A 24214-nucleotide genomic window follows, 5' to 3' on the forward strand; every position below is an offset into this window, starting at 1 on the left:
AATGCTGGGTTATTATAACTCAACTGCTGGGTTATTATACCCCATGGTTGCATAACATCATTTTTAACCCAGCACGTGTTCTGTCCAATATTTACACATTATTGGTAAAAAATAACAGATATTTATAGAGTGCATACAAAATTAACTGTTTTGTTTATATTACCTTAATATGAGATGTTTTTATAAACTGCAGGTCCCCTTACATGGAAGTCGACATTTTGCGCTGCCATGTTTTTACAGTAGCCCTAAATGGACAAACTGCTCTATAGAAGGTGTTTGTCACTACATTGTCTCAGATGATGACATGTTTGTCCTGTGATGGTAACCATAGCTTCCTTTCGAAGCAAATCGAGGAGTGTAATTGTAAGTTACATCTTTGAATTGTCTTAGCTCAGGTGATTATGATGTACACATGCTGCTTTACATAGTTTCTAAAGCTGAGTATTAAGTGTGATTAAAGTGTTGCTAAAAGATATGCAGAGCCAGAAGCTTCTCATAGAAAGAAAGCAAAATAATGCAAAGTCACAAACAAATCAATGCTAAATGGTTTTATAATGAGACACTACTGTACCGTATATGTGTGTCAGAAATAAAATGTATGTACAGAGATGAACCTGCACACTGTGCACTGACTCCATAATACATTGTACTTGAAAAAACTTCTTCTTATTTATTAAAACACAACTCTATTTACTGTCATTTAATGTCTGTATTTCTCACAGTCAAAGTGTTGCGAGAGTATAAATCTGATAAGAGATGAGAAATGATGAATCATTTAGGACGGTGGTGAACATCAGCAGGTGTCTTATAGGCTCAAATACAGAAGAACTCATCTTTCATGTGTGTCTCATGCTCTTAAGCATATTTTGAAATATTTGACCTATTAAGATCATGAACTTCAGAGAATCTCTGTGTAAATGAGAATCACATGAAGAGCAGAATGAAAAATACTCTTTGCAGTAGTATTGTTATTAAAATCTGCATTCAAATCTTTAATTATTCAGACATAGGTTCATGCTTGTGTTTGTTTGTACATTGTAGTCTTTTCAAGTGTGTTTTTGTGGTTTCTTCTCTGAAGTCATATTTAATGAGGATTCATGAATAATAAAGGAATCAGCTGGTGATTCTCTCTAGAGAAAACTAAAGTCTGCTGAGATAACGCATCTGATGCACTTCTCAACACTTAAGTGTGTTTATACTTTTGCATTGGTCCTGCCGTAGCCTTTTCATTTCATGCTTTGGCATCGTTGTTCGCATCAACATGCAATTACACATCATGCAGATCTGATGCTGATGGAAGCGGACCAATCACAATGCTTACAGTCTGTAGAACTGATGTGTTTGGAGACATTTTTTGAGAGGTGCTCATCAGGCTACGCCATAGGCTACAGCGTTAGGGTTGGGCTTCTGACTGTGTAATCATAAAGGGTTTAATAAACCATGGCATTCCACTTAAAACAATCTTAATGAATAGATTAGTTATAATGAGAGTTTAACTGTTAAACCCAGTGTTGGTTATAGTGTGGAGTAAGTGTAGAGCTGCAGTCAGTATTTGTCTTGGGTTCTGAGTGACTGTGGTTTAATGATGATGTGCTTGGCATTTATATAAAGGTCAGAGTTTATAGACACTACTGAGGTTTGGTTTGTTAATTGCCATCTGTTTTATTAGCTCTCTTCAGATCTGAATGTTTATTTAATGACTTACTGATGTTTGATTTATTGTTTCTGAACACACTTCAGCATCACAGGTGTTTATATTATACACAAGAGGCAATCCCAGAATGCATTTCAACAATCTCCGTAAGAAAACAGAAATTTGCCAGATGAACTAAAATATACAAGCTGCTTTATAAATATGAATCATTCAATGCTGAAATATATCAGTTTAGTCTACAGTCTTTTTACACAAAATTAGTTTGTAGGATACATATTTTTGCTTTTGTATCACATCACGGCACGCCACTGTTACATATAAAGGAAAACTCTTAATTATAATTTTCCTTGTTTTTATTTAGTAAAACAATGCAAACATCAAACCATGTGATACTAATTTGAATCTCTTTGGCTTAGGTTTATTGTCTGAAGTGATTTTGTAAATTTCCTTTGATTGATTTAAAACAAAACATTCATTTTAGTTGAAACTCTGGGGCTGTTTATACCTGGTTTTGGTATTAAGATGTATTTTTGATCAATCGGATCACAAGTGGACGATGGAGACAGTCATATATACACCTGGGGGCGTATTACAGAAACTTTCTACCTTAGGTCTTAACTTAAGATATGATGTGTTAAGTTAAGATTTTTCACAAATTCATATTACAGAAGCAAATCTTAAATTGATTTAAGATTCTCATCTTATTTCAACAAATCTTATCTCATCTCTAGTTAGGAAATCCCAAATCGCTTAATCATGTTCGGCTATCAACTGTCATGTCTGTTACCAAGCAACCAGCAATGCGTGAGCTGCTGCTACAGTAAACAAAAGAATTGTCCTTTTAATTTCAATGGGCCAGAAAAATTCATTTTATTAAATTCATAGTAATTATAGTCTGTGTTTTTTGTATTAGTGTTTTAGCACATCATCTATCAGTTACCATTCAATTTAAATATTAAGCAAATGTGACTTACACAAATTAAAAAAATTATTCTTCCTTAGTGCTAGGATACTATTGTACATTTCAACATTTGATAGAGACATGACAAGAAATAGATGCTGAGTCAAGTATGTACTGTATTCACTATAATCCCATCATCGGATAAGATAACTGTTTTTTAATAATGAGGGATGACAGAAATTGAAAGGCCGCTCCAGTAGTGAGAAACATTGTGATTATGTGAATGTGTGAAGGTAAAAAAACATTCAAAGAGTAATCCAAAAACAAACATTGATGTTTTTCATCCTCCACTTTGTTAAAAATGTAATGTCATTCTCCCGCATCTCTATCATAATGTGATTGTTTCAGCTGGCTATCATTAAAGTTTTAAGTTAGGACACCTGTGAGGTTACCCTAAAGTTAAGACCGTTTTTAGGATGTTTTGTCAAGTTAGGATGCTTCTGTAATACCACTTTCCTATCTGCAGTTAAGATAAGATAATGCATTTAGAAACATCATTCTGTAATAGCTTTTGTCTTAAATGAGGTCCTAACTGAAATTACCATGGTTACCAAACAGTTAAGATAAGATTTTAAAGTTAGGACTTTTCTGTAATACGCCCCCTGATGCTTAACTCCGTCTCTTTTGTCCACCTTTGCTTTAAATGTGAGCCGCAGTAATGACGAGTTTAAGTTGACGCAAACTAATATTAGGTCAGAGTCCAGTTAAAACATTGAGTGCGTTTACATGCACAGTCTTAAGCCGATTATGCTTAATAAACTGATAACACGTGGGGTCATGTAAACACGTAAAGCGGTTTTCTTTAATCGGGGAAAGCCCATAAACAGCGTGAGCAAAAACCGATCGGAACAGGTAGTTTTTTGCTCATTACGCCGATTTCGCGTGGCATGTAAACACCTTAACCCGCTTTCTCACGGTTTTGTCCATGTGCGCATGTCCCCGCGTATGAAAGATAAACGTCACACGCGGAAGTAAGCGCAAGGTAACGCATAAAAGTCTCCGCTCGACTAGCAGTTGGCAGAGAAACTGTGAAAATAAAAACTCATGTTACATTTACAGGTTCTGCAGACACGAGGAGAGATACAACAGTACAGCTTACGACAGATATGTCGTTGACTTTTTGATCGACTATTGTGTACTATAGGTGGTGACGTCACTGCCTGAGAGAAAACTGATAATTCTTCAAGTCCCATGTAAACGCAGTTGTCTGCATAGCCGGTTTATTGATTTGCATGTAAACGCATGAAAACAGTTTTCTATAACAAGCAGATTTTTAATAGTTATCCGCTTATTCTGTGCATGTAAACGCACTCAGTGTGCTCAGTACATCACACATTAGATCAACAGGCAGAGAGTAAGCCGTGTTTTGTGGTTGTTATAATACGTTTAACTACAGGAGCGTCTACACCACAAAAGCAATCCGGTCAAAGGGTTTTCGACTACCTCTGAATGTGATCGAAAATGGATGAGCTCCAAACGTTTTACACCCAGTTTACACCTCTGCCTTAAACGTCGTCCGTCCACTTGTGATCCGATCGACAAAAACGCATCTTAATAGCAGGTGGTGTAAATGTCGTAATGTAACTGGTGTTGCTTGTCTCTCTATTATTTCTGGGTTTAGGAACATAAAAATCAATGCACATCTCTCTTCTCTCTCCAATGCATTTCTGTCTGATTAACTTCATAAACTCAGACCCGGCTGTAAGCTGCAGGTTTAAATGGTTGAGCAGATCATCATCTTCTGTCTTCTCTTTAATAACAGAAGCAATGAGCTCAGTGTTATGGTAGATGGGACAGATTATTGATTCCTCTAAACATCACCATTAGAGACTGAAGGGTGAAAATCAGGAAACAAAGAAAACAAGAACAGATATCCATCAGATGAACCTCATATAGAGAGTTAAGTTAAGACATGATGATATCATCACAAGTGTTGGAGTTAACAGCTCTTACAGAAGTTCATTAATAATCACATGCTGGTAACAGTCTCAACCTCATCTTCTCACGTCTACACTGTTCTCAGATCAGTTTCTATAGAGATCATCCGTTTTTAGCTTAATATGGATGTGTTGGCTATGACTTCTGAGGTCAACTAGATAACTGCATTAACCATAATTCTCACCAGAAATGTTACTGTTACCATGGTAACATAATTACAGTTCAGTGTCCATGTGTTTCTCTGAATGATGCTGGTTGCTTTCTGTCTTTTTTATTATAGTTTTGAACAAAGAGCATTGGATCCGTATGTCACTGTTTGTATCCATAAATGTTGACAGACTCTCCTGCATATATTCACCATAAATTATTTGTAAATGATTGAGGATCTTGTGTACGTCAACAGCACAAAACCTGAAGCATCTAGAGAATTATGACAGATCACACATTACATCACCTTCATACTACAGTTTACACTGACTACAACTAGCTGCCAGTAACTTACTGTAGATTTTACATTTATTTTATTTACTGGCAACAGTTTGTTCAAAGTTAAATGAACATGAAACATTTTCAGTCTTTATCTTCTACAGTAAGTTACTGGCAACCAGCTGCATAATTACAGCAACATTTTTACAGTGAAATATAACGTTTGATTATTGTTCAAGGTGATTTTATATGAAAACTGTGGCTTTTTGTGACATGGCATACTGTAGTTTACTCTTCAGTCTTTCTGCAGTTCATACTATGTGATGTGTACAGCAACATTTAGGGCTGCAACAACTTAAAACAATAATGAAATTTGTTGGGTTTCTGCAGGTTGATGTTTTTCTGCGGGTTAGAGATTGAAGGATTTCATTAGTTGTTGGTATTTGGGCTTTGAATAATCATTGGGATGCTTTTAGACTTATTTTGAATGTCCATTGGGCTAGTTTTGTTACACGGATCTGGCAACCCTGACAGGACAATGACAGAAGCAAAAGCACAAACGAGCGCTGGTTAATAAAGGTTAAATTTCCTTTAATATAAGTTAATTTTTATTTGATTAATTGCTGTTGGGTTTTCATAAAAATATTACGAACCACAAACTAAGCATCTGTTTTAAAGTAAGGGGGGAATCAATTATTTTATTACTGTAATAGGTTCAAACAACAATGTAGGCTATATCACTTTCACATTATATGAATTATTTATTTTGTTGATAACAAATAATGTTAACTCTTATCAAGGTCTAAAGCTGAAGATTAAAATGAGTTTATTCATGTTTGGCAAAATTTCCCTGAAGACTCAATTTGTTTTGTTTATTTATATTTTGACATTTAAAGATGTTTTACTTAAAAATTGCACAAACTTTTTTATTTTAGGGCTTAAAATATCAGAATCAAAAAGATGATATTTGTAAAACTCTGTAGTAGTGTGTGGCTTTTGCACTTTTACTTGTACACTTCTACATGTATGGATTTTTTTTATCTGAATAGTCGATTAAACGAAAGAATAAACGCCTGATTATAAAAAGTTGCAACCCTCGCAAAATGATGCATACTACAAAATGATGCAAACTACCTAATATAAAATAATATATTAAAAAATAATAAAAAGATTTATTTGAGTAGAGTATGGTATACTGTTGAATTGGTAGATTTATTTTAATCATCACTGTTTAATTTATATGCTATAGGACCATCTAAAGCTTTTAATAACAAGAATGACAAATGAATCAATGACACATTCTGTCATATCTTCATCCATATACACCAAACCACAAGTCTTTATACAGTTGTATTTATTTTAACACTATCTATTAGAGTAGAATATAAAAACTAGAGATAACTGTGTAAATATTCACCTTACAGTATGATTAATAAGAGCCTTTGGTTTCTGTCATGGAGGTTTTTGTAGGTCAAGGATAAGCAAAGATCTCATCTGGTTCTGGTATCTGTGTTCATTCATCTAAACCACCTTGTCTGATCTTCATGCAGTCACTGTGTGATGACTATGATGTAGTGCCTAAAGCTGATCAGACATCATTTAATCTGTTTCTTAGTCTTACACACACATATATACGTACAGTACAGTACAGTACTCGGAGTATAAAGTGTTGTGGTTTGGCTCACAGTCAGAATGATGTGCAGCAGACTTTGGCCATATTCAGTATGTTAGTCATGCGGTGTTCGGCACCGTTGGCTTTTCTCATATCCTGTGAATTATTGTGTGTGTATACGGCACAAGAGACGAGTGTGTGAACGGTGTATAGTGAGTCCCACCGCAGGGACAGACGGTGATAAATGAAGTCATTTTCAGCCCCTGCGTCCCCGCGTGTGATCAAATTCTCACTCTCTGTGTTTAAGAACGAGTTCAATGTCAGTCGTTCCCTCATCTGTTCTCTATGTCGTGAAACACCTGCAGGCTGAATGCGTTGTGTCTGATGCCTCACGAGAGCGTCCTAATAATTACTGTAGTGTACATTTAGCTTTGAGACTCATCGTTGATCATCTTGTGTTCATGACCTTTAGTGCACGTTTCTCTCCAACAGCAGTAAATCGTGTGCTGGCGTTTCAGCCTCAGGCACTGTAATAAGAACAAAAAATAAAATAGTCCAGAAAGATGCAGAGATGTTTGACCTAACACAAGAAGAATGCATTGCAGACGTAATGAAGTGCAGTGGACTACAGACTGCTGGTGTGTCTACTGGGTCTGATAAATCCACATAGAAACTCGGCACATTTCCTGAACGCTCACAGCTTAGAAATCGAATCAGATCGCTGTAAATATGATTTATTAAAAAACTTTGATTATTTAGAGCTGCATATGTGGGTGTTTCTCATACAGAAAACATTGGCTTGTTTGATGATTTGTAAAGTTTAAGTTTAAAGTGAAGTTTATTAAACCAGTTCATTAAAGTCAGTTTTGAGCTGGAATGTCTTGGCAAGTATAGTTTAATTCAGGCTCATTTATACTCATATTCAAAATGAATGAAATGTTTCTTAAATAACTACAACTAAATATCTGTATGTTATTGTCAGGGTTTTGGTTCCTTTCATCTGTGATGATGCAGTCAAAGAGATCTGATCAGACTCAGACTAATGATATAGTTCTGATAATATCAAATTCTGAGATCGATGTTAGTTGTTGTTGTTTGTGATGGTGTGAAGGGTCTCATACAGGGCATCGGGCCAGCAGCAACAACAGGATTAGCTCGTATCCAAAAACCGTTGATGTTTTCCAGCTGTTAGCTAACAGGCGTAGACTACAGTTTGGTGGGATTTATGTATGAGAGAAAATGTGAACGCATGCTAGTGATGATTTAAGTCATGTGTCCAGCACATAAGAACAGAGGCATGCTGGGAACTCTACAGTAGGGCTGCATAACACGATTAAACGCGAATAATTGTTTTGCATATGCAAGTATTTAAGAAAATAAATATGTATTAAGTGTTTATAAATATATAATATAAATTAAAAAATTAAATATTTCTTGCATGTGTGTGTATTTATATATACATAATTATTATACACAGTACACACACACATATATGATGTAAACAAAAACCTTTATTCAAATGATTAGTCTAAAGGCCAACACTATAATGTTAGATGTGTAACAAGAGACAGTAAATGTGTGTGTTTAACTCATATAGTACATTATAATTATTATTTATTACATCATCTGTCTATTTGTCTCTAATTCACTACAGCAGTGGTCTTCAACCTTTTTCAGTCCAAGGACCCCTTATTGGATAGAGAGGAGGACCAAGGACCCCCAATAAATGTATCAAATTAAAACTGGATTTATATTTTTTGTTTTGATGGTTACATTACAAATATATACAATTATCTTTTTTGTATACATATTCACATACTGTTAACATACTTTTAAATTAGCATTTAACCTACATTTGAAATAACTACATATCAGGGCACCTTTATTTTAGTAAAGTAATTATATTATATATGGGAACATTCATTTCAATCAAGTTTTTACATTGAATTCAAATAATATTTGGGGGACCCCCAGTAATACCACCACGGACCCCCAAGGGTCCCCGGACCCCCTGTTGAAGACCCATGCACTACAGTGGGGACTCTCTCCTCTAGAGTTACAGATAAAAGGTTTTTTTACCCAAATTTGAGTCGGCACATTCAGCTTCTCTCAGAAGTCATGAATAAATCAAGCCTAACATTTTAAAACTAAAACGTATTTCTCTAGGATTGAAAGTAAATAACTGTGATTGAGCATCTAGATAAAATCAATAAATAAAGTGCTTTATTATTTTTTCTGATTTTGTATAACAGGAAACTCAAACATTCATGTAACAACAACTAATATATATAAGTTATTATAGCATTAGAAATATTACTGTTTGTGAGTGAAGAGTTTACAGATACTGCTGGATTAGCCATTACAGAAACATGATGTTTCAGACAAAGGTCGTCTGTAAATAAATGAATGTTTGTTTGAGGTTGTGATGTGTATAACATCTAAAAGATTTTCTTTAGCTCTTACAGCCTTATATCAACATTTGTGTGAAACACAGACTGCAACATTAATAATGCAGGCTGAGACGATCAATATTGCAGAAAATCAATGAGAGAGAGAGAGAGAGAGAGAGAGAGAGAGAGACAGGCTGTGTCTGTTAATACTGTACAGTTAAACATTATTATTTCTTTTATAAACATTATTGTAGGGCTGAATAATGATCGTTTGCAGAATAAAAGTTTTTGTTTACATATATATGTGTGCACTGTGTATAATAATTATTTAGACCATTTTGCAGGTCCATGTTTTCTTTATATCACATATATCTTAAAGATGTTCGTTTAACTTTTTGATTCAGTTATATATGTTTTGTTGGTTGTATTCAGCCCAACATTTTAAGAAAAAATATATTTATATATTAAGTATTGATAGTTATATATAATATAAATTAAATATAAATATAAAATGTATTTATACATATAAATATTTGTTAAATATCGGTGTATATTTATATATACATACATAATTATTTTACACAGTACACACACATACATGACGTAAAAAAAACTTTTTTTGGCCGAATGGCCGTATATGACAGATAACTGGACAGCAACAACTACAGCAGTGGCGGAAAAGGTCGTCTGTTTTTTTTTTTAAAATATCTATAGTAGAGACTGAAATACCGACACACTATCATGGAAAATTTTATCATGATAGTTAGCAGTATCAATATTTTTAATCGTTTCATTGTAATTGATTGACCTCATCCTGATGATTTTAGATCACCGCAATGATTGCACATTTCTTAAAAAAACACAAGGGGGACCTGCAGCCCCTGTATGAATGAGACCATATCAGATGGCTCTCCTTAAAGGAACACGCCCACATTTTGGGAATTTAGCTTATTCACCGTATCCCCATAAGTCCATACATACTTTTCCCATCTCCATGCGTGCTGTAACTCTGTCTGACACAGCCCGCGCTCTCTTAGCTTAGCACAAAGACTGTAAGTGAATGGCTCCAGCTAGCAAACTGCTCCCAATAAGCAGTGTTGGGTAAGTTACTCAAAAAAAGTAATTAATTACTAGTTACTAATTACATCTTTAATCATGTAATTAGATTACTTTACAAATTACTCTCTAAAAAAAGTATTTAATTACTTATTACTAATTACTTTCTAAATCCTATTTAGTACATGATACAAGGATAGGCTTGAAATGGCTAAAAAAAATCATATATAAAAGTACATCAATTATTCTGGTCCCACTTTAGAGTCCAATCATCTCTATTAACTAACTATTAACTACTTTTGCCTCAATATACTCCAAATACTGCTTATTAATACAAAAGAAGTTGTTGGTAGAAATGGTGAGGGTTAAGGACGTAGAATAAGGTTTTGCAGAATCAGATATGTGCTAGCATTAATAAACAGCCAGCATCTCATTATTATTAATGCTAATAATCAACCAGTTAATAGTGATAATTTTAAACTTAAACCATGTTAAATCCACCTTTGTATTACTGTTAACATAATAGTTTTAGAGTCCATACACAGTATTTAGTTACATCAAAAGTAACTGTAATTAGATTACAAGAAAAATAAGAGTAATCCCTTACTTTAATTTTTCAAGGGAAAAGTAATTTAATTACAGTAACTAATTACTTAGTAACTAGTTACACCCAACACTGCCAATAAGTGACAAAATAACGATAACATTTTCCTATTTATATGTTGTGATTTGTATAGTCACATTGTGTACAAATAATTATTATTATACAATAAGGTGAAAGTAATAGCACAAAGCAAATTGTTACGTTACATCTAGCTAATGGCACTGTTACAGTAAACTAGTCATCTAAAAACATAACAGAACACTAACCATAGCCACAGGTGATCCACTTTGTCCTGTTTGTACGATTGATGGGATGTCCGTATCCTTCAGCACACATTTCGTTGTCCGTGTGGCAAATTCCATTTTTTGAAAAAAGTCATAATACATTTCCTATCTAGCAATCACTAACTCTGTTACTCCAACTCTGAGCGAACGCTCTGCTCCTCACCATGGGGCTTCTCACTCAGGTGCTGCAAGCAAATCACTCCACCCAAGCAGCACTGCTTCGCCTGAGAATATAGTTCCCAGAATTATAGGATTAAAAAATGTCTGTGTCTCATATGACCTTGTTATTTGTACATGATGTGACTATACAAATCACAACATTTAAGTAGAAAAATGTTGGTATTATTTTTTTACTTAATTGGGAGCAGGATGCTAGCTGGAGCCATTCACTTCCAGTCTTTGTGCTAAGCTAAGCTAGCGGGGGCTGCGTCAGACAGAGTTACAGCATGCACGGAGATGAGAAATGTACGTATGGACTTATCTAACTCGGGGGGGGGGGGATACAGTGAATGAGCTAAATTCCCCAAATGTGGGCATGTTCCTTTAACTGACAGTGTAACGCCATACATTGCCTGCCAATCAATTAAATACAGTGGAAAAAACAGTATTTAAAGAAATGCTGCAAAACTTTGATAAGCAGTATGAACTGCCAGGTAAAACATACATTTCCAAAACAGCAATTCATAATTTAGAGAAGTGAACGATGCTATTCTTAAGGATCTGTAAGGAAGTAATTTTTTTACAGCCATGCAGCCATGTGGTCCAGTACTTATATGACCTTAGTAGGATCGGCTGCTATTTAAGGCCTGTTTTGGTATAGTCAGTTTATTTTGATTGCATTTTATTTTATATTTAAGAGACTTTCTTGTGTTTATTTCTAATGGAGAATTTTCAGTTTTTTTAAAGATATATTCTTGGAATTATTACTTTTAAATATGTGTTATGTGTATTCATATTTACTGCCAGGTAAACCTTGCAAAATATTTAATAAAACTAATTACAACAATGTGTGAAAATTATTTCATGATAAAAACACCATGTTTACCTTGTAATGCGCTGTAAGTCGTTTTGGATAAAAGCGTCTGTCAAATGTGTAGATGTAAATGTGTGTGTGTTTGTGTTTGTGTGTACCTCTAACACTATTACTGTACAGCAGTGTGACCCTACTGTAATGACCAATCCATCGTCATGTGTTGTTTTTCTTCTTATTCCTCAGAATGTTCCTCAGCTGCCGTGCGGTAAAGCTCTTTACAGCTATGAGGGGAAAGAGCCGGGCGACCTCAAGTTCAACAAAGGTGACATCATCATTCTGCGACGTAAGGTAGATGAGAACTGGTATCACGGGGAGTTAAACGGGAGTCACGGGTTCCTGCCGGCCAGTTACATCCAGTGCATCCGACCGCTCTCCCAGACGCCTCCGCAGGGCAAAGCTCTTTATGACTTTGAGGTTAAAGATAAAGACCAGGACAAAGACTGCTTGACTTTCACGAAGGTAAAGACACTTTCACACATTTACAGCCTGTTTGTTTGTTTGGTCTGGTATCATCTGATCGAGTCTGTCAGTGAACTAGTTTATATTAATAAACAGGATTATTGTGACAGCGAGTGGTGTTCAATATTCATAATTAATCATCAAAGTCGTTTGTTTCACCATTCTCTGGACTATTTATACTGTAGCTGCCTAGCAACAGTGCAGTTCAGTGCATTTATATAAAATGTGAGGTCACAGGTGAATGCGTGCAGTCCACAGTGATGTCACACATTGTTCATCCAATCAGGACTGACATGCTTGATCAGAATATCTAAGGTCATTGGTGTGTTGTTGGAATAAATTACTTTTTTGTATCTTCATGGCAGAATTGTGTAAATGTAGAGACACAGCCAGAAGCACCTCATTTACCTTGTTTTTACCTCATTTACTTTAGTATGTGAATGTCACAGTGACTGATCTTCATCTGTTAGAGGTTCATTCATATGCATTGATGAGGACCTCACACTGGATCTTCTCATTCTTCATCTCAACTGTACTCTTACTGTAATCCTTCATCATCAGACACGTTTAGGAGATCATACAGACTCTCAGTAAAGTTCAGAGATGTCAACATTTAGGGGTGGTTTTCCCAGACAGATCTTATCCCAGTCCCAGACTAAAATGCATGATTGAGTTGCCTTCATTTATAAACAACTTACACTGACACATTTTAACATATATCACCCATTGTTTTGTCACAAGATGCACACCAGTAATGTTTTGTGTAAGGTATGTTCGCAAAAACGACTTAAATGTCCTAATATAACTAAGGCCTAGTCCTGGATTAATCTAAACCCTGTGCGAGAAACCGGCCCTTAGTGTTTCTGTTGTTTATAACTGTGGAAAGTTGATTTAGAGGTTTTTGTTCATTAATGGGTCAACATTCACCCCAAAATGACCAAGATATGATCTGTCTCATTACAAATTATATAATATCTGCATCATTAATCCTCATTTATTCAAATACATTAGAATGATGTGCGGTGTGATTGCAGTGCTTAATGTCAAACTGCTTTCAACAGCACATTTATTTATTATCATGTACGTATAATATATGTATGTACTGTATATTAGTTGATAAGTAGATGTGTACAATAAAAAATTAATTTGTCAGACCTAAAGATCATGTAAAACATTATTGTGAAGACTTTTCTTAAGCATTTAAAGCCTTTGAAGATTGATCTGAATGAGTGCTTTGAAGAGCTGCCCTGTGTGAATGAATGAAATCCTCTGTACTGATGGACTCAATTGAGTCTCCACAGAGGAAACGGAAAGATGTGTGATGAAAATCAGATGAGCTCTGGACGAGAGACAGAGAGACAGTCACAGGAGAGAGACACAAGCTGGATACTAAAATATTCACTAACAAAACTAACTAACACGTTATTGACTAAAGAATCATGAATTATTATCACATCATTATTAAAGCAACACTTTCAGATCCAATTCAACTGTATGATGAACTTTACTGGTAAATATTTATTTTATGATATTTTTATTGCTGGCTTTTTATCAAATCAATAAACAAAATAAAAATGAATTTAGTGCATTACATTTAAGCTGTACATACAGACGCCTCACTACTGTAAGATCACTGTAATGGTTTATGAATCACTTGAATCAAACCCTTTAATGTTGTTTGTGGTATTGTAGCATTCAGAAATGAAATCTTAATAAAGGTGGAGGTTACTTTATAGTTCTGTTGTTTAATGTTTCCAATGTGCCGTAAATGATATAATGAAGCGTGATGGGTTTGGATCAGATCTCCAGAGACAAAGATGTCCATTAAACCTCCTGTCCTGTCCGGTCCTGACTTCACTCTTGTGTTTGGACAGATGGGCCTTTTTAACTTTGATTATATGAGGATCGGTTTCAAATATCCTCTGATTTATTGACATCTGACAGATTAAATTATCAACAGTAACGTGACCAGTTAGTTGCATTATTAATGATCTCAGTCACTAAATATATATAATATATATCATCTTAACATCTTATCTATGACAGAAGAAACACACATGTATTCACTTCTCTACCCTGTCTGTGAATGTATTGTGTATAATCTACTGTAAAACAACAGATTACAGAACGATTAGAGATGTTCAGCTTTCAGATATGAGATGAACTAATAGAGCACTTACTCACTTCTGTACATCAGTTCTCATTACCCACAATGCTTTGCTGTACAGCAGGTGTTGTGAAGACACTGGAGGAGCTCTGTAGTCTCGTCATTTAACCCAACGACTTCCTGTCCATCTGTCTCAACACAAACACAGGCATACACATTACACAATACCTCACAACACCATATAGTGCACACCTTACACACAGCAGACATACACAATACAAAGACACACACACACACACAGCATATTGTACACAACACACACAAAGACATGGCACTATTATTTTAAAATATATATATTTTAGTGTAATAATGTATAAAGTAAATGTGATTGTCTGTAGGATTGTGATGAAAGAGCATAAAGGGGGTCACACATTGGGCGAGAAGCGCTGCGTCGCGTTTCTAAAAATCTTAGCCATTATTTTCTATGAATGACCACACCGGCGGCGTCTGATGGCAGCCGTACGCTGTGACACTGCTTGGACCTCACTCACACAGTTTAACATTAAACATTAAATAACATCATATTTGTCCTACATCTTTAACCATTAACTTAGGCTGCTAACACATATTTTGCTGTAAGTAGACTCTGACAATGCTTGTGTTATTGAATGTGCATGTCCAGTGTGCGTTACCTGTAAGTTGTGGTTCACGCAGCGCTTCTCACCTCAGTGTGCGATGCTCTTAAGAATAATCTCTTTAATATTGTAGTCATCATGTAATGAACTTTAAACAGAAACACAAATTACAGTGTACAGAGAGAGATATGACTGACATTCAATAAGAGCCATAAAAAACTTACAGCTGTCTGTCTATGTGTGTGCGTGTGTGTGTGTGCGTGTGTGTGTGTGTGCGTGTGTATATGTGTGTATGTGTGCGTGCGTGCGTGCATGTTGTGTTCTCTGTCACAGGATGAAATTCTCACAGTCATACGGAGAGTGGATGATAACTGGGCAGAAGGAATGCTGGGAGATAAGATTGGGATCTTTCCCATCCTGTATGTGGAGGTAAATGCTCTTGAATATCTGCACATACATTATGTGTTAAAGAAAAGGCAAAGACTTCATTTAAAAATGAAGATAAATGTTAATTCCTAACACATAACGATAGTTCAACTCTCATACAGGATCAGATATGTGATTTAATAATAGGTTATTCTTCAGGTCATTGATTAATTACAACATCAAGCCACTGAAATAAAGTGATATTAATAAACAGCATGAAATCACAGCAACACTATGGAGAACTTTCCTATATTTGATCATAATATAAAAGTATATGAATGAATTTGTTCTGCTCAGTCATTTGTTTGCTGCATTCATGCATGTGTACTTCATCCAATCAGATGATGATCTGAAGGCATATTACAAACACGTTCTTAACCTTATATATAATGTGTTACATTTTTGCACATTTGTATTACAGAATTATAGAAATCTCATCTCACCAAATCTCATCTGATCTCTAGTTGTTAAATCACTCAGTCATGTTCGGTTATCAACTCTCAGGTCTGTTACCAAGCAACCAGTTCTCCAGCAGGGCTTTCATCATGTGATGGCTTACATTAAAGTCTTCATCTTTTCTTTAACACATAACCTCTGAGCTTATCTTAAAGTTAATTATTCTTGTCAAGTTAGGAGGCTTCTGTTGTTAGATGTTAGGGGTTTCTAAATTAGCGTTTATCTTAAATGAGGTCCTAACTGAATTACCATGATGGTTATCAAACAGGTAAGATAAGATTTTAAAGTTAGGATCTTTCTGTCTGCTATCTACAGAATAATGTGAAGTGGTTATTGAAGAGAGGTGACAGGGAAATAAACTAGCAGGATAATCACATGAGGGTTAATTGATGATGAGTACTGAATGCTGTGTGGATTGGTTTGTGTTGATGAGTAATGAGGATTTATTTTCAGCATGAGAGAGAATCAGACCCAGATTGAAGAGATAAAGGAGTTTAAACTACTTGACTGCTTTACTGTGAGATGTCCTGATGTCCTTTACTGTGTTTCAGAATCAATCTCATCACATGATCTTTACCCGTTTCACTTTGTGTGTTTGTATGCATGGATGGTGTTTTTTTTTGTGTGTGTTAATCTGATAAAACACAAACATCTTCTTATCCTTTAAGGCTGTAATTCTTCTCATGGAGATTTCAGACAGAAGTTATTTGTCGTTTCTCATCGGCTGACTTTTCTTCATTTGAAACGTAATTCAGGGATTTCTGTCGGATTGATTAGACGATGCTGAATGTGTTGAACTCGCTCCTCTTTGCCTGGGGTTTCTCCTCAGATGATAATGAGAAAATAAATGATGTTTATCTGTTTTTTACTTGTGGTCATGTTGGGGTCTGCCTCCTTCACAGCGCTCATATAAAGATCATTGAGAACGAGCCTCTGGCCACCTGTCAGAGGAAATACAACCGTCAGGGTTACAGGCAGTTCACATTATAACAATAACTATAACGTTAACTATAGCAATAACTATATTAGCGTCCATACCACTGCATCATAACAAGAACTTTAATTTGCTTGTGAGGAACAGTAACTAATATTGCATATTTCCTTGAACAAAAACGCTTGTAATTGTTCACATGTCAATAAAGGAATAAATATGCTGTTCTTATTGCATTTACACAGCACCACGGGTAACCAGCAGATGTCTTCAACAGTGAATCTAGTAGTTTGTGTAATCTAATATCTTACCTTTTGATGTAATAGTTATAGTAGTAGAATAAAAACATTTATAAAGTCAGTTGCACAGCGCTGAGGTCATTTTATGTTATAGACCTCAGCATTGAGCTTCTTCACAGTGTCATCTGTCTTTTTAATGTGGGTGCAATTTAGATTTGATTGGCTGTCAATAGTTGATCGTTCATCTGTTGGAAAGTAATCCCAACGATATCGTTCATTGTATCTTTATCTGTATAGTTGTGGTGTAAACTCCGCTATTCTCTTCAATATGAAATGATTTTTATAACTATGATTGTATAGTTATTGTTATTTTGTGAACGACCCTTTTCTCATTCCTTTCTACTGGAAACATGAAGAAAAACTTCATTTGTTTATCAGTTAAATCCTTTATCTAAACTCTCCATTAATGTCCAAGTGAACACATGAGAAATGTGAAGAGGTTTTACTGTGGTAAAATCACAGCGTCTCATCCATGAAAGTGTTTGTTGCTTATCCATGACTGCATGAATCACACATATCTCATATAAGTCTGGCAAACATCTCTACTTGTGTGTCATTGAAACTCTGCCAGTTATTTCAGTGTTGACAGTTGTTGTCATTATTTTACTACACATTTTGTGCTTTTTATGATTTTTTTTCATCATCTTGTGTTGTACATGATGAAAGATTTTATTATTAGTATCATTATTGAACTGAAGACTGTGAGACGTCTGAAGTTTTCACTTCTGTGCGAAAGCTCACATTTCACACCATACACATACACACAACACACAACACACATAGTTCACACGTGCACGCACACACACACACACACCACACTTCAGTAATGAGCTGAACACAAAACCTTCATAAAGAAACAACATCTACACACATTGATTCAAACCCTTAAACATCTTTGTGTTTAGGTCAATATCTAGAATTAATCCTCATTTTCTATTGGGTTGTAGTTACTGTAAACAATATTAAAGATTATAAATGTGTAATTGATCCTGAAGTTCAGACTGGTGGGGAATCTGTGTATTTACTGAAGGATTTTCTCTCACTGTTGAATATTTAAAGATTCAAAGCTTGACTGTAGGAAATTAAGTTTTTTTTTACAGAAATGTTGATTTAGAGTCTGTTGTGATTTTCAGACAGCATTAAAGGTTTGTTTTGTCTAGAAGTGATTGTGATGTTAAATGGATTGTAGTCGTGTCTGGTTTCAAAGGTTTCTTTCTTCTGACCCAATGTTATAATAATTAAATTATGACCTTCAGTAGACTATCAGTGTTATTCCACAGGGACCACCAGAGCATCTGTGGGGTCAATCAATCAGCTTCATTTACATATCATTTACATGTCATTAGCATATTGAATATAGAAAAGACACATAAATGCAGTATAATTCTGCTGCTGTGATCTCATTGTAGATTGAAAACACTGAATAATCTACACTTGAAATATAAAGGACTAAACATCTTTGTATTGTGAGTTATGATGGAGACTTGAGTGTTGTGTCTTGTAGAGCATTACTACGGGTGTGTGTGTGTGTGTGTGTGTGTGTGTGCGTGCGTGCGTGCGTGCGTGCGTGCGTGCGTGCGTGCGTCATGTGAAGCATTTAAAGAAACACAAACATCATATGGGTTAGTAAACAGTGGTTTCTCTCAATGATCTGTTTGTGTGTGTGTGTGTGTGTGTGTGCTGGTCTCAGATCAGGACAGATGAATATGAGGATTGGCTTCATTTCAGTCCTGCGTGGGTGAAAATAAACGCAGACTATCTTCAAATAATCCACATACTCATCTGTCTCTGGGCAGAAACACCAGCAGACTCTCAGCTCTTTATATGAAACAAACATCAACTCATTTACCAAATAATAAAGTCTGTCCTCAAACCTCAATGTGCTTTCACATCAACCATTCATTTTCTCTCTCTCTCTCTTTTTCTTTCTCCCTCTCTCTTCTCTCCCTCTCTCTCCTCCCTTTCTCTCGCTATCGCTCTCTTCTCACTCGCTCTCTCTGTCTTTTCTTTCTCTCTCTATCATGATGCTCAGATCATTTGATGATCTTTTCATAAAGATTTAAAATCAAGTCAGAAACCCCATTAAAGAAGAGTGCATGTCAATATAAGCAGAACTGTTATAAAGTCTCTCTAGAGGGAATTATCGAAGGTTTACAGTGTTTTATTATTGATTAGAAAACGGTTAGTTCCAATCCTTGATTCTGATTGGTCAATAGCTGTGACTATTTTTTCCATGCGGAAGGAATGCTTTTACTGATTTAACTTCATGAAAGTTGCACTAATATTTTTTTTTTACTTTAATATTGTGTGGTAACCGTTTAATAAAAGCAATAAGGTTTTCGAGGCGAGTGCTGTATCGTGAATAAGTAACGGCTGAAGGGGTTGCATTGACTCCACTTCACATCAGTTGTTACAGCACAGCCTCTCGTACCTTATTGCTTAAATATGATATGTACAGTAATGGAGTCACTGAAATGAAATCCATGTGCATATATAACCACACGTGTGTCTAAACATATGTGACCAGTCAGTTATTCATATTTTGACATTTTCTATTAATAAAACTTTAAAACAATGTTTGATTTGTTTTAATATGACAGAGTGTTTGAAGTTGACAAAGTCAGCAAATTCAATTTAGAGAAAAATTGAGTTAAAGATTTTTTGAAGGTTCAAAAACTAAATCACAACCTTCATATGTTGAAAATCACAGTAAAACTAATAGATTTAGCACACAGTCAAAAACAATATTTATAGGAAAAATATATCTTCAACTTTTTTCTTTCTTTTATTGTTTGATTGACATTGAGACAAACAGTTTTAATGTTAATTAAGTAATGTAAGGATGTAATATAATCTTACACATCAGGGCCCGGTTGCATAAAGCACCTTAAGTGTAATTTTCCCTTAAGTTCACCCTTATGTTTCCCTTAAACTTAAGGGTGTTGCAAAAAAACACTGAAGTTTTTTCTGTTGCATCTCCATGGCAACAATAGTATTTTATAACAACAAACATGGGTCACTGCCGTGAAACATTTAACGATTACCCTTACCTAAGAGAACCATTTAAGGGATTATATGCAACTTCCTTAAATTATTCTCTTACAGTAGGTAAGGGGAATTTACCCCTTAAGTGTCATACTTAAGGGAAAAACTTAAGGTGCTTTATGCAACCAGGCCCAGATCCCTAACAGTTAACCAAACATTCACTTAAGAAAGATTATCTGCATGAATTTTTCTCAAAACAGATATTTAAAAGTATTTTTTGTGTATCGGGATCTGTGTGCATGCTTCCGATCCCTCAGTCAGTGTGAGGAAGATCGTTTTTGAGTCTCTTTTTATCTCTCTTAATAACTATTTTAATATCAAGCAAGTCCTGCACTTTATTTTCTAATTCCTGTAAGTTTTCAAACCAAAATGTCAGACGCACATGTGGATGTACACTCATCTTTGTATTAGATTAAATCATTTAGGACGATACACTTCTCAGAAAACATTCAAATAAAGATCATTTTTGATGTTTAATGATCATTTAGAGCATTGAGATCGCTAGACGAGGGCTTAATGTAGCTTTTTTTTTCATTTTGACCAAAATTGACATTTATACTTTTGCCTGTAGCTCAAAAATAAACCTGTGATGGGCTTTCATGTTGTTTTAAAGTTATTGTTATTTAGGAGTTGTTATTTATTTGATCCTGTGAAAGTAATCTGTCTCGTGTGATGTGATTTGTAACGCAAAAGTGTAAGAAAAAGCCCCAGAATAAAGGATCATGAAAGACATTTAAAGTCTGAGTTAATGAAGTCTGTGAATGATGTGAGCAAACACTCACCAGCTGCTGGTTTATGTGTGAAATATTTCTGCAGTAGTGAATAAATAATTCATTCAGTTTCTTCTCTGCAGTTGAATGAGACCGCTAAGCAGTTAATGGAGATTGACAAGCCCACATTAACACCAGGACCCAGTACTGATCCAGGATCTCCTCCGGCTGCTTCTCCTCACTGTTCTGGATCCAGCGCAGCTCTCAGTTGTAATGGCAATGGCATCCACAGACGAATGGAGGGCAAGAAAAACGCCAAGAAGCGACATTCGTTCACGGCGCTCAGTATGACTCAGCGTACGGCACAGGTGCTGGGAAACAACAGACACTCCATGGAGATCAGCGCTCCGGTCCTCATCAGTTCCTCTGACCCGAGAGCTGCGGCTCGGATCGGCGACTGTCCTCATCTCTCCTCCAGCGCTCCCACCTCACAGGTACAACACGCTTTTATTAAACTGTAATGTCTTTACTAGAACATGTAGATTTAGTCCATTCATTATTACAAATCAAACCTGTCAGATTTCTTCATTATTATTAACACCTCCAGACAGCCTTCTGTGATATACAGATATTTAAATCCATTATATTTTGATACTTCATGTATATTAAACTTTGGGTTTAGCTTTTCGTTCCTATTCTTTTAATGTATTATTACCATGCGAATAAAGCACACTTATATTGCGAGAGAGAGAGAGAAAGAGAGAGAGAGTATACTGTACTGTATATACTGTACATTGAGCTGCAGTCTGTTGTTTTTATTGTAGCTGTTTGTCTGTTGACCTTTGACCTGGACTTAACTGACCCTCATGTGTGTTCAGTTCCATTAGTGTATAGAGGTCAAAGGTCATCCCTCATTGACCTCAGGTGCCAAAGGGTCACAGTATGTAAAGTCCCATCCCATGGATGGTTTCAAACACACGCATCATTTCATCAGGCACTGGTGGGCATCAGTTAAACTGTAAATGGCTTTTATAAAACATCTCAGGTTAGACGTCACTCCCGTGCTAAAAGATTCATCTGTGTCTGCTGCTGCTGAATGTATTGTTTTCATTTATATTTAGAAAATAATAAAATGCACGTTTATCATCTCAGTCTTTCTGCTGCTGTAAAACAGATGTATGAATTCACCTAATGGATCTTTACCCATAATGCACCTCTCAGCATTTCTGTGCATCAATTGAAGAACATGTCGTTGTAATGATGGGGAGCTTCATAAATGATCACTCAGACAATAAACTACATCTGCTTACATCATGAGGGAGATGAAAATTCACTTTTATTGAGCAGACAAATACTTGAGTCACCACAGAAGAATAAAGCCATTGATTTTCAGACCTTATCAACTTCAGAAAGCTTTGAGAATGACTCAGTTTTACAGATCAAACATCTATCAGCTCTTTTAAATCAATAGTTAAACAGTCGAGCAAATCCTAAAACCCAGTGAGTGTAATATCACAGACACAATGACTTGTGAAGTATGAATCTTTCTTTAGAATTTAAGCAGAAAGATTAAAGGATGTTCAGGGTTTGATATCTGTTCTGGTGTTGAATCAGATGTTGTCTTTTGTCTTGACAGGATTGTTCGGTCACAACAGCGTCAGGCGTTTCAGCTCCACGAGTCACATCTACATCAGGAGATCTGCTCGCCGCTGCTAAAGTCCAGCTGCCTCTTAACATGTGAGTTTATCATCCATCAGTACAAGATATCGTATGAGCGCATTCACATCTGTAAGACAAAAGAGCAACATATGATGACACACGCGTGTGCAATAAAAACATGACAATGACATTTATATGGTAGCTGCCACAGGAAAAACCAAGGGACAACATTCAGATTTCTGTCATGAAGCGACTTAAACTGATATTCTTCGACTGCCCGCTTGAGGCTCCAAAAGGGAATCAATTCCCAAAGACCTCCATGTAAAAAGGCCCAACTTTACTGTAAATGTATATGGACAAACATGTCATCATCAAAGTCAACATAGTGACAAAATGCGCTTTGTAGATCAGTTTGTCCATTTAGGGCTACTGTAGAAACATGACTGTGACTTTCATGTAGAGATCTGCAGTGTATAAAGATAAAAACGTCTCATTCTAAGATAATAAAAGGTCTTTATAGAGTCGACCACTGATCATATAGTTAAGTTCATTATATTGCGTTTCTAAAAGTTACACATTGGATCTTTAAGTGCAAGAAAAAGAGTTAAAAACCCTTCATTTATTGTGTGGTGATGGATTTCTATCAAGTGAACAGCGTCTGTATTGTGTGATTTATTGTGGCGGAATGAAATGGTTGTGTGTTGGAGCAGCAGGTCTGGGTCGGTCTGTATAATAAAGTCCTGCTGTCAGGATTGATCCGATCTGTCTACCCACAAACACATGCACACAAGAACCGCATGAAAGAGAAGAGATGCATAAGTTACAAACACACGTCAGGAGGATTTAGTACAAATCTCCAAACGTTCACGTGTGTGAGAGCTCATAATCACTATGAATAATAAATCATAAACATTTCCTGTGGGATTTTCTGATCTCTGACTTTGATAAGTTGTGATGATCTCGGAAACACAGGCGAGTGTTTCATCGGTTCTGTCCTGTTATCTGTCTGCAGATTCTTTATTTTATTTTATTTTATTTTGCGTGAATATTTTGTTATAAAGATGGCAGGACTGAATGTGTGAACAGTAGAAATGATTTCATTAAACCTTCATGCAGTAAATCTGTTTGTTTTCTGGTTATTTGTAGCTATCTGGCCATGTACGCTTATAAACCACAGAAAGCAGATGAGCTGGAGCTGAGGAAAGGAGAGATGTATCGCGTCATGGAGAAATGTCAAGACGGATGGTTTAAAGGAACGTCAATGCGCTCTGGAGCTTCTGGAGTTTTCCCGGGAAACTATGTCACGCCCGTCTCCAGGTGTGTGTGTGCGCGCGTCTGTGTGTAAGTGTGTGTGTCTGTATGTGAGTGTGCGTCTGTGTGTCCATGTGTGTGTGTGTGTGTGTATGTGTGTCTTCTTTAATCTTCTTCAGTCCAGAACAGGTTTTGTTGGGAATATTGGTTTAGTTGTTCATTGGTATTTTTGTCTATCCTGTTTGAGTTTTGTAAAATCTCTATTTAACCAAAACAAG

The 24214-nt window shown here is 35.8% G+C and overlaps 1 protein-coding gene across 2 annotated transcripts in view; it reads left to right on the forward strand.

The window, feature by feature from the left end:
- Positions 1-24214, forward strand: part of LOC135733634 (E3 ubiquitin-protein ligase SH3RF3-like) — a 45560-nt gene that overhangs the window by 15405 nt on the left and 5941 nt on the right. The window contains exons 2-6 of one of the 2 annotated variants that reach the window (XM_065252413.1): positions 12142-12417; positions 15493-15588; positions 21170-21520; positions 22663-22763; positions 23832-24002. In XM_065252413.1, the coding sequence (XP_065108485.1) occupies positions 12142-12417; positions 15493-15588; positions 21170-21520; positions 22663-22763; positions 23832-24002 (995 nt within the window). The remainder of the gene's footprint in view (positions 1-12141; positions 12418-15492; positions 15589-21169; positions 21521-22662; positions 22764-23831; positions 24003-24214) is intronic. The other variant, XM_065252414.1, reaches the window with a different exon arrangement.

Source organism: Paramisgurnus dabryanus, chromosome 15 (assembly GCF_030506205.2).
Source record: "Paramisgurnus dabryanus chromosome 15, PD_genome_1.1, whole genome shotgun sequence".
Taxonomy (NCBI): domain Eukaryota; kingdom Metazoa; phylum Chordata; class Actinopteri; order Cypriniformes; family Cobitidae; genus Paramisgurnus; species Paramisgurnus dabryanus.